Source organism: Thamnophis elegans, chromosome 13 (genome assembly GCF_009769535.1).
Source record: "Thamnophis elegans isolate rThaEle1 chromosome 13, rThaEle1.pri, whole genome shotgun sequence".
Lineage (NCBI taxonomy): Eukaryota > Metazoa > Chordata > Lepidosauria > Squamata > Colubridae > Thamnophis > Thamnophis elegans.
In genome coordinates, this window is record NC_045553.1 from 40,005,606 (window position 1) to 40,017,618 (window position 12,013).

Sequence of the window (12,013 nt, forward strand, 5' to 3'; positions counted from 1 at the left end):
AATTAATGCCCATCATGCTGTAACAAGGGCCAAGTGCACAAGAGAAATGACACGGATGCTTCATTCACGGCCCTCATTCTAGCTTTACGTTGTCGTGGTGACCTCAAAGAAGAAAGCACTTTATTCCTGGGATAAACTCTGGCCACCTTAGAAAAGTTTTGTAGCCGAGGGCTGACATGTTATTTGAGCTATCCTAAGGCAGGCATGAAAACTAAAGGTCCACACTCCAATTTTGACGAGGACACTAGGAAGAAGAGCTGTGCATACTTTATAACTTTTTCCAGAAAAGCAATTCCATACAGTCTCCCCTTTCAACAGGCATCTTAAGATAAAAATATAAAAAGTGTGAGAGTTGTATACCCGCAGGGCATCTACTGCACACAGTGTGGGGCAACATGAGACTTGTGAGCCTCCCCCCCACCCCTGCCCAGCCCACTTCTTGCCAGACCACCATTTTCTGCTACCTATAAACACTACACAATAGGTGCCAGTGCACTGTGGACGTGTTTTACTATCCCTCCCATCAAACCAACTGGGGTTTTCCTACATCTGCAGTACCTTCCCCACTTCATAATGTAGAGCTTATCAGGATCAGCAGCACTAACTGAGCAATCAGAAAGAAATATGGAATTGTTTTCTAGACCAGGGGTCTCCAACTGTGGCAACTTTAAGACTTGTGGGCTTCAGCTGGCTGAGGAATTCTGGGAGTTGGAAGTCCACAAGTTGCCACGGTTGGAGACCCCTGGTCTAGACCACTGTTGGGTTAGGCTAGGCACAAGGCTACTTAATAACAACGTTGAAATAAATTCCCACTGCTAAAACGATGAAATGCATCACGATTCTCTTGTATCCGTGACTTCTGGGGGGGGGGGGGTGGAACCCAGCATCACGCTTTTCAATGGCTCTCATGCAGGAGAAAAATATTCTGGATATTCTGTTTTTCAGAAGCTTTTGCAAAATACGCAAAAGATGTTCAGGATGATTCCCTTTATGAGATAATACAGGCACCGCCTGTAGGTCTGGCAAAGCATAGCTCAATTTGTAACGTATGAACAGTACCCTCCCTCCCCCACTCACTCTCACTTCTCCAAATATATGAAGCAGTTTATTACAGATTTCTTCATGGGGAAATGAAACCAGGTAACATGCCTGAGACCTCACTACCTTCTTACTGATACCAGGCGCCCAACAGGTGACTGGCTTGCACCTTGACAAATAGGGAAAACAAAATTGAGGGTGCAAAAAAGTGATCAGACGTGGTAGTATAATTAAAGGGAGAATAGCACACAATGCAAAAATCATCCCCCCCCCCCACCTCTCCTGGAATTTGAGGCATAAAACCTGAAAGGACCAAGTTAAAATATTTACTAAAGCTTGGCATTCCATAAAAAACTTCCTCTAAACGATCACGTAACAAGGGACTTTTTGCCTGGAGAAGAAACGTCTGGGTTAGCCTATCGATACGTACATCATGCGTGTGGCTTTAAAGGATGGGGACCGCTAAAAGGGAAACGCCGTGAGTTGAAATCTATGGAAACTGAGCATCATTCACAGTGCGACCCATCTCTCTCTTCATCCTTAATGCTGCTCTTCCTGGAGAACGGTTGCGTCTTCAAGTTTTAACAACAAAAAATAAGCCCGTGTGTGGCTGCTGCAAGCTACATTTTAAACGACGGGATAAAACTATGCCTTTAGTGTTGTTGTTTTGTTTTTAAATGTCCCTATAAGCGGCATGAGGACCGGACGGAGCAGAAACGCAACGGGGCTAATGGAAGGAGTTGCTTTTGTGTGTTCGTGTGCATGTTTGTGCATCATTGAAAAAATAAACCAGTCCACTGTCCAGCAGAGGCTGCTAACACTCTATCCCTTCGCCCCCTCCCCGAGCTCACTCTGCATGGACTTCCGTCTCTGGCCGCTGAAGGCAAAGGTCAGACGGTAGGAACGCCCCTTGGCCCAAAGCTGTGGCATAAGTCCTACTATGTGGATGAGGAAAAGAAGGTGCCACTCCCCCTCCTCCTCCAGAGTATCCCCCTCTTTGGTGCTGAGGCATGGTACGGTAATCATCCAAATTATCATACTGGGATACCACAGTCGTACTTTGGCGTTTGCCAAGGGTTTGGTATGGGTATAGGAGACTGGCATCCCGCTGTGTGCTCTCAGAGTGCTGGAACCGGAGGCTGTGGCTCCGTTCCGGCTTCGGCGGTGGGCCCGGAGGCTGCCCGTAGTGCTCACTCTCTTTATAGCAGTCTCTGGAGTGCTTTTCAGCTGGAGCAGCCGGGTGTCGTGACCGAGCCCGCTCTCCGTCCTCGGCCAGCTTCGCCTCTTTATGGTTCAGTCTCAACACGTCATGATTGGCCGGGATGTATTTCCCACCCGAGTGCTGATATATCAGGGTTTCCGTGGGTTCTGGCGGGTGGCCCTTTGGTCGGTAATCAGGGTAGGAAGGGGCATTTTTAGCATCTGGCGGCTGCCTGTGGGCTGCTTCGTGTGCAAGGTGCATTCTGTGCTCAATGGAATTACAACCAGCCTCGGGCGGTTTCCTGCTCCTGAGGCTGCTTTGTTTCTGAGGGAGCAGAGGTTTCTCTGACTGTCCGTTCCCATAACCTCCGCGGTAATGGGCTCTGTCAACGTCCGGTTCTGGCTGGGGTCCATAGTAGTGTTCCTCTCCCTCGGGTGCCCCTCCCTTGCTTAGGTATCTCCCTTCTTTCCCGTCAGCAACAGTGAGGAGTCCAGTTTTCCCAGGATCAGATTTGCTGCGCAAGTGAACAATGTCTGTGGCACGTACCTCCTCTTGCAACAAAGGGGCTACGTTGTCATACTGGGACATGACTGGTCCCTTGACTTTCTGACGGGCACGGCTCTCTCGGCGGATGGACTGCATACAGTATTTCTCCATATCTTCCAAGTCCCAGGAGACGTACATGGGTTTGACATCAGGGGCAGGCGGCACGTCCCTGCTAATGAAACTATGCTCTTTGCCAGCTAGATGCCCAGGAAGACCTCCCCGAGGGTAGGGTGGTAAACCAGGACAGCGATAGAGGTTCTTGGTCGGTAACTTGGAGTAGGATGGAAAATCTTTGCCTGGGAGAGGATGGAACTGCCTCAAACGCACTGTACCGTAAGGGTCCAAGTCGTAAAATCCACCCTCGCCTGCAGTGTAACAAGAAACGCTGGAGGAACTTGAGTACGGGCTGTATCGGTAATGAACCCGGCCGTTCTCAAAATAAGGTTGCAACTGAGTGACGTGATAATCTCCGTGGGGCTGATATGGCTTGTACTGGAGGAGGGGTCTAGGGCAATAAAGGGGATCGTCATCAGGAGGCACCTCAGTGCGGGAGATGGGAACTGATCGGATGGCGGAGGGGGTGGACACATGCAGAGAATGCACCCTCCGGATGGTGGGGTAGGGTGGGGCTTCCTCCGCGCAACTGCTGCTCATCGTTGGGCTTAGGGAAGACAGATATTCGATCCGACTGCGAGGCTTGGCATAATGAACATACGGGCTCTTTCCTTGATTGGTGTATGCGTTATATCGGGACCCTAAGGAAGGTGGGGCCTCCGAAAGAGAAGGGTAGCCCGGATGCTGCTCAGACTTGCTGTGAAAAAGGTGGGGCTGGCTATTTTCAGCCCTGTACTGATGAGCCGATGAGGGTTTGGGATGCGCTGGAGCCTCCGGCGTGCTTTCTGACTTGGAGGGAAGGAAATAGGCTGATGGAAGGGATGTTTGCTTAGACAGGGTAGAGGTTGCCAACACATCCTCTGCTGACAACGGCAATGAGGAAGAAGCCATAAAAGCATGGAAATGGGCAGGGTTTATCGTATCGGTGCTGTTGGAATGCATGGCGGCTGCAAGTTTGCTCTCCATTGTCCTCACAGGCGGCACTGGAGGCATGAAAGCGTACGATGATTGAGCTGGGACAGATTCGGACCTCATCTGTAAAGGTGGAGCCCTGATGTTTTCTCGGGGTTTCTCCAAATGTCCCTGATGAAACAGAGCCACTGGGGTGGCTGAAGTGCACTGGATTGTAGCACTGGCCTCAGCCCCCACGACGGGAGCTGACTCAGCTGTTCTAGGCTCCAGCAATTTGTCTGGAGTTGCCTCTCCTTGTACCTGGTAGAAGAAAGCACAAAGATCAGTTATAAAACCCAAAACGGTTGCTGAGATGAAATACAGACTTCACTTGCAAACCAAACTGGTTTTTTAAACTAGCAACTTAACCGAGTTTTTACAGGGGAAAAAGCTACAACTTTTGATAGCAGGTGATTGATCCGCAGCCAAGACATCAACTTTTCACTCCCATCGCTTCAACGGGAAATGTAATGGAAGACGTAATCAAGCCATTTCAGAGAATTACCGTATTTCTCAGAGTATAAGATGCACCATTTTCCCTCAAAAAAGAGGCTGAGAATCTGGGTGCGTCTTATACACTGAATGCAACATTTTTTCCTCCCGAAAGCCCGCCCCTTCACTAAACTGGCTGTGCATAGCCTTTAGGAACCTTGCAGAGTGCTCCTGGGGGCTGGGGAGGGCAGAAATGAGCGAAAAACGGGCCAATTTGGGGAGGACTGCAGAGTGCAAACACTTTTTTTTTTTTTAAATTTGCCTCTTCAAAACCTTGGTGCGTCTTATACTCCGGTGTGTCTTATACTCCGAAAAATACGGTAACAGTTCAAATTTGGAGTGACCTTATAGAAATGTAGGCTTCTTCAAGTCTTCAACTGCTACTGCTTGCCCATATGTAATATTTTCCATGTCTGTAGGTGGGAGAATTTTAAAATCCGAATCATTAGCAATGTTCAAATGTCCTTTATTAATTATGTGGCATGCATTCGTTTACTACTGCCATGTCATTAAAGAAAATGGGACCAAATAGGCAACAGGATGGTTTAATTCAAAGCAAGTCCCTGCTGGAAACAACAATAGTTGCTTATGAACCATCTTACTGTAGTTAGCCAATATGTGTCAGAATAGCACCACCTACTGCTACACTTCTTTCAGTGCTACAGGTTGTTATGACAACCCAAAACTTCATCCAATGGAAACAGAAATGTTCTATGACTATTCCTAGAACACCTCAGTCAGAGCATCTTGCTAATAATCGTTTTCTCAGGAGAAATCGGCAACCAAAGTCTCAAATGTTCCCCTTTCTCTCAGGATCTACTTGAAATCCTGGGTTAAAAGCTCAAGCACCTATGGCTCACCTTAAGGAACGTGGGTAGAAGAAAAAAAAAAGGTTCATTAAAATAGAAAAGGGGAGCCAAGTAAAAATCGAGTAAACTGAGGTGGGGAGATAGGAGTAAAGTAGAGATCATGGGGTTTTTTTTGGACAGAAATTTTCCCTGAATTATAATGTGCAAAAAGGGAGGGCAGAGAGAATGGAGCATGGTGTTCTGACCTAGGCTTCCCAAGAGCATGAAACAAATTAATTAAAGCCCTTTAATTAATTTGCTGTGAATTCTGTGCATTCACATCCAGCAAAGTCTTTCAAGGGAGGATTTACAGTCACAGGCCTTATTATCAGGCTTGGAGAGCTGCCAGGCTGACATCTGCAAAACTTGGCAAGGAGTCTCGGAGAGTCATGAACCAATTAAACAAACTAATTGTCTCCTGCAAACTCCACTCCCCTTTCGCTCCTCTTTTATTTCATCTGGGAGAGGCCATTCATCGTCCACCTGTGGCTTTACTCCCAAGTCGACCCTTGTTCTTTAGCCGTCCCCTTCGTCTGGAAACTCTGCGCATGCGCACTCTGGAAACAGGCTCCAGTGTTCATCTGCCTCACTGACCTCCGACTCTGAAGGCAGCTGATAACTGGCATACGGCTCTGTCCCCCTCTCTGCCTCCGACACAGAGCCTTCATCAGAACCTTCCCCAGACTCCAGGACTGGCCCATGTTCCTCCCCAACCTCCTCACTCTCTGAGTCTGCCGCCAGCTCTGCTGGCAGGCCACAATAGATGGCGCCTACTTAAGTTTTACCTGACTGAAGCCGCCGGAAGGTTTCTTAGGAGGAGTCTGTCCCACAGCTGGCTGGTCCCCTGGTCTCACGGGTAGAACTTGGTGGCTTCCTGCAGGAAGAGCTGCTTCCCCCCATGAAATGTTGCTGGTGACTGTAGAAGGCTGAGGGGGGATGTTCTGTCTGGACATGCCAGGATTAGGTTTGGCAGCTGCCGGGTAGTTCTTTATTACGCAGGCCAGGTCATCGGGGACGTTTTTCTCCCCAGGAGGGACCGGAGGGAAGGGAAGGAGTCTGTCCTCCACTTTACAGAGGGGAAGATGAATCTTGGTGGCCTGGATTGGGTTCTTATCCAAAGGGATCCCAGCATGGAGAGGAGGACTTTCTGGGGGTATCTCCGCTGTAGGTGGCTCGGCCTGAACAGCTCGTCCAGGACAGGAATGAAGATGACTCTGATCTTCCGAGGCAAAAGATTGAGTGAGAAGGTGAGTGTCCCCCACTGTACATGGATAGAAGTGGGAGTGGTCCCAGACCATGTTAGTACCACCGTGAAGGTCCCCTGCCATGTTGTTAGAGAAAGTGGCGTGGTCCCGATGTTCAGATGTGACAACGTGGAGATGGTTGTCGCCTTCGGACACGCCACTGATTTGGGGGCCCTGAACTGAGGGCAGCCCGCTTCTTTGAAGGTCCCCAACCATCTGAAAACTGAGCGGGTTCTCTGGCAGAGGAGCATAGAACTGGAGCCTTTCTGAAGCAGAGCCGGGATACGGGTGGAATTTTTCTAGAGTTCCCGCGCTTTCACTTTTCCCGCAGTTGTTACAGTCTGAATAAATATCGGGTTTCTTCTGAGACTGAACAGAAGCTTGTTGGGCAGATTCGGCCAGAGCAAGAGCCAGGATGCGGGCGGCATTTTTCGGAGGTGGAGGAGGGACAACAGAAACAGAATTGACTGGAGCAGAATCCTGGGGGGTGGCAAGGGCAACGGCTCCTAGTGGGAAGAAGAGTAGAAACAAAAGAAAAACAAAAACAAAAGAGAATGGTTTACTTTATCCCATTAAGGAGAGTGAGCAATTCCTATAGATCATTCTAAAAAAAATAAGATATTTTTTTTCCTCTAAAAAATAGTCCAACATTTCACAGTGGCAATTCCTTGGCGTGACCAAAGCGGGTCTTCTCTCATGCATGCAAAACAGGAATAGCAGTTCGGTGTGAAAAAAAAGCGCAAGAGATTGTCTAAAAAGTTCCTGTTGTGGTCCTAAAGACTAAGCGGTAGGCAGTGCAGAAAGAAAATGCCAGATTGTTTGATGGGATCTTTAGCACAACTTAAATCACGGATTACTTTTGGGCCAGAAAAAAAAGGTCTCTTCTTTTGAGTGCAGCCCAATTTTATTTATTTCTATGGATCGTTTAAAAAAATATAAAGTTTATCAGGAAGCATTCTGATCGGAAGAGATCATCTCGTGTTATGAAAAAAGTGAAAAGAGAGAGGGCTATATATAATATTCACAGGGTTGTGGGTTTTTTTTTAATGTGTTGTGTATGTGTGATACACAAAAGGTGGCTGCAGAGAAGCTTAGGTTCTTTTAACCCAAGCAGCATCTATAAGCTCTGGAAGACACATACTTTGCTACTATTATTATTTATTACTATTATCATTATTACCAGGGTTTCCCCCTCTTTTTAAAGGCGTGCAGAGAAGCGAGAGCTTGGCGGCTTGCGAACTTAAAGAAAAAATGGAGGAAAACACACTGTACCTGGCTGTGTCAGTCCAGAAGGTACAGGCTTACTCTGGCCGCTGCTGAGCGTAAGGGGATCCACCTCTTCTTGAAGCTCTGCTTTCTTGGTATCTCCCGCGTTCTGGAGTTCCTGCTGGTGCTCTTCACCGTGCCTACTCTCATTGCTTCTCAGAGGTGACACCATGAGCTGGGAGAGGGACATGCTTGATGCTTCGTTGCCGTCGGCGGTATTTTTAGCCCAATCCAAAGGGCCAACGCTTTCTGACACTCCTCCAGTGACCACGTCTGGCATTCGGCTGGGGGCAGAATAAGGAACGGGCTCCGATCCCGCGACAGGTGGAGACTTGACTGGCTTTTGGCCCGACTTGGGGGAATAGGCACAGGTGAGCTTCTCGGAGAAAGACAGGATTTTTGAGGGTCTCTCTTCAGAGGGCCTCAAATCCAGGGTGAAGAAGGGACTTGGGTTTTTTTCTTGGTAAGGAGAAACTGGTTCCGAGCTGGTGGCGCTGCAGGGCGTGTGAGATTGGCTGCCCGAGTCCAGCTCTTTCTTGAAGAGGCTTGGCTTATCCTTGTTGTAGTCCACTGACTCCAGCAGGGAGGTGCTGCTGTCGAGACACTCGGATTCTGCTTTGGGGGGGCTGCACTGAAAAGACATTGGGTCGAAATCCAAGCTAGCCACCCCAATCTCCGGCGGGCTCAGGTCGACGTCCTCTGCCGACCTGGGAGAAATGAGGGCAGGGACCTGCAGGTGTCCCTCGTCGCCGTCGCTTTCTTGGTCCTGGGGAAGATTGTCGTAAGAATTGCAGCGATTCATGTTTCCCAACAATTCCCCGTTGAAAGAAACGGACAAAGCATCGCTGCTCGATCTTGGCCTTCGGGGTCGAAAGAGTTTAGACTCACCTGGCCAAAAAAGAAGAAGAAAAAGAAAGACGGCTGTTAGCAGTGGTGGGGTTCAAATATTTTAACAACCGGTTCTCTGTCCTAATGACCAGCTGGGTAGATGGGGCTTGGTGGTCATGTGACTGGGTGGGCATGGCTAACTCAACGTCACTCACATCGATGGGCGCTTTGCTGTAGCTGTTACAATAAGGGTTAACCGGAGAGGCAGTTTCTGTAAGCAGGGCAATAAAGATTAGGCTAGAAACAACACCAGAATGTTTCCTTCCTGCCTTCCTTACAGGATTAGCACTGTAAAGTGGAAAAAAAACAAAAGGAGATTTCTTCCAACAACCGGTTCTCCCGAATAGGTGCGAACTGGCTGAATCCCACCACTGGCCGTTAGTACTTTGCCCAGTTATGAAAATAGTCCCCTGGTGTAAAATAGTTGGTTGCTCTTTGGTTTTCAGTCAAAAATACAGGGATATATACAAATAAAAGCCAACTTGCCATCTATTGCATGCAACGATGAAAGAGACTCTTCGCTCTTGGCGGAGCGCAGGGTTCCACTGTCTCCTCTTCCTCCTGATCAGTCAGGAAAAAAGCAACAATGGAATCTATTTAGAACATGACCATACATTCCCAGAGATGAAAATTGATTACCGTATTGCTCCGGGATATAAGACGCACCTTAGTTTAAGGAGAGGAAAATAATAATAAGAAAAATTCTGCCTACCAGCATCCATGGTATTCAGCTGACACATGGTAACAAGGAATAGAATAGGAATAGCAACTAAGTCAGCCAATGAGGACTATTTGGGCACTATTATTTGCTGTGTGAGCTACAAGGAGACAGGAAGGAGCCTGGCTTAGCAGAGAACTGAAAGTGAAACTGCTTGTGTTTTGCTTGCAGTTACTGCCAACTTGGAAAACCTGCTTTTGGCAATGTATTGTATACTATTATTATTTTGAATCCTGCTGAATCAATTACTTGTGTGTTCTTTCTGAATGTGATTACTGCTGCAAACTCTGACCAGCCAAGTCAGCTTCAGCACTTATTGCAGCCTGATTCAGCACAGCTGATTGGTGGGTGGATTGGACTGTCGCAATACCCCCAATCAGCCGTTCCAGGCTACAGGGATTGCCACAGACCATCGCTGCCTCCATGCCTCCTGTTTTTGACCTCTGGTGGGGGCTGGTGAAGCTACATTAGGTGTATAATCGCACCCAAATTTTCACTCTCTTTTTGGGGAGGAAAAAGGTGCGACTCATACTCTGAAAAATACGGTAGTCCAATACAGTGCTTCTCAATCTTGGTAACTTGAAAATGAATGGATTTCAACTCCCAGAATTCTCCAGCTAGATATGCTATGCCATGCTGGCTGGAGAATTCTGGGAGTTAAAGTCCACTCATCCTCATCTGCTTTTTCAAGAGGCAGCTGGACTTTCTTGTTTTTTTCTTTCCATTCCCAACCATCTAGTCAGAGCTGAAGAAGCTTCTTGGATGAGAAGCGAAATGTCTTCAAAGAAAAAACAAGAAAGTCTAATTGCCTCCTGAAAAAGCACGTTTGGGACAACCATGACCTGGATGACTGAGAATTTCTACAGACTTTTAGCTATGCAATTTGGGATGAACACCTTTGGAATGGTGTGGGAATGGATTTCCCAAAAAATGCAGACTAAAAGAACTATTAGCCCTACTCAGGTGACCCTGAGGACACAGATAAACCTTCTAGAGGATCGTTGAAGCACTTGGAGGTTTATCTGTGTCCTCGGGGTCACTTGAAGATGTTTCCCTTCTCATCAGTTAAACGTCCAAGTGCTTCAATGACCCTCTAAAAGGATGCAAATGACCAGCCGTCTCCAAAGAATATAAACCCTTTCATTCCCCACTATCCTATCAGAGCTGAAGAAGCCTCTTGGATGAGAAGCAAAATGTCTTCAAGGAAAAAACAAGGAAGTCCAGTTGTCTCCTGAAAAAGCACCTTTAGGACAACCATGATCTGGATGATGACTGAGAATTGCTACAGACTGACACTCATCTTCAAGTTGCCAAGGTTGAGAAACACTGGACTAAAAGAACATGTCAAGTTATTTACAGAGCTGAATTTTTAGTCTTTAAAACAATCGCTATATGAATTAAATGAAGCAGATACTGGTCAAAGGTTTTGCAAGAGCACAATGGAGTGATCATGAATATATAGCAAAATATGTTTTCAGCTTGCAATGAGGGGGTTTCAGCTCCATAGGAGTGCTCCTGAGCTGCAAAGGCTCTTTTAGCTATGCATGCTAAGAAATTAGAGCAATGTTCTCGTGTATATAACGCCTCTGTGGAACAGGAAGAATTGAGGCATTTCTGAATTACACTCAGAGCAGAGCATGCTGTGATTTATTTTGAAATAAATTACCATTAATTTAATTAATGTTAGGGTTAACGTCATCGCCCAGAGGACTATTGGTTGCCCTCTCCCCTCTTTGGAAGAGCTTTATAGCTCCCGTTGCCTTAAGAAAGTTCAAAACATACTTAAAGATCCATCCCATCCTGGGCACCCCCCCCCCTTTTTTTTAACTTTTACCATCTGGCAGACGGTACAGGACAATAAAAACAAGGACAAATAGGTTGCAAAACAGCTTCTATCCCAGAGCAGTAACTATATTGAATTCTACGGTGTAGTGCAATATTAATGCAATATCAGGGGCTTTCAATTCAATTGTATAGAATGTGAAAGATATGTGTTTGTGTTTTATTTTTATAGTTATAACGTACACACTGAAGATGGAATTAATTTCATTGTAGGAGGTGCAATGACAATAAAGTAAACTAAAACTAAACTAAACTAAACTAAACTAAATAATACTAAAAAAAAAATGCATGTGGAGTAAACCAGAAGCATCCAAGCTCAGCTCTGCAGGACAGTCTCTTACTTAAACACCTTGCTGTCATGGATACAGGCCGCCCTTACCTGCCAGAGCGATCGCCTTCATTTCGGATGGCTCGCTTGGGTTGCGCTGCAGTTTCCGTTTGGAAAGAGAGGATGATTTTCCCAGGTTAAAGAAGGAGCGCCAGCTGCCAACGGGGGATTTTTTCATCTTACTGGGAGGCCTCTTTCTACAGCAAGAAAAGATTTGGCAAAGTTGAGGAAATGATTGAATGAACTATGGTGGCTCCGAAAGCAGCATTAGCAATCCTCATGGAGAAGCTATTAAGCCCACATGCTTTTATATAGGCCAGCAGCATTTAAGCGTGGGACAATGCAGACAGGCAGACAGACAGACAGACAGACAATCCTCCTACTGTCCTCCTACTATCCTCCTACTATCAGGGTTCCAAATAGCATCCAAAAGTAAATCAGAATCCAAGGCAAAGTATTGCTCAAAGTTCCAATTTATTAAGAGAGCCATGTTGGCACATCTGGGAAAACCCAAATCTGAAAGCTTCCCGGTTTTCC

General features: G+C 46.9%; 1 protein-coding gene across 1 annotated transcript in view; it reads right to left on the reverse strand.

Annotated features, from left to right (window-relative positions):
- Positions 1–849: 849 nt before the first annotated feature.
- ARHGAP32 (Rho GTPase activating protein 32) overlaps positions 850–12,013 on the reverse strand; it is a 169,323-nt gene continuing 158,159 nt past the window's right edge. Inside the window, 5 exon segments of the mRNA XM_032229513.1 lie at positions 850–4,111; positions 5,976–6,940; positions 7,707–8,588; positions 9,075–9,149; positions 11,528–11,673. Of these exon segments, the coding sequence (XP_032085404.1) occupies positions 1,886–4,111; positions 5,976–6,940; positions 7,707–8,588; positions 9,075–9,149; positions 11,528–11,673 (4,294 nt within the window). The 3' untranslated portion in view covers positions 850–1,885.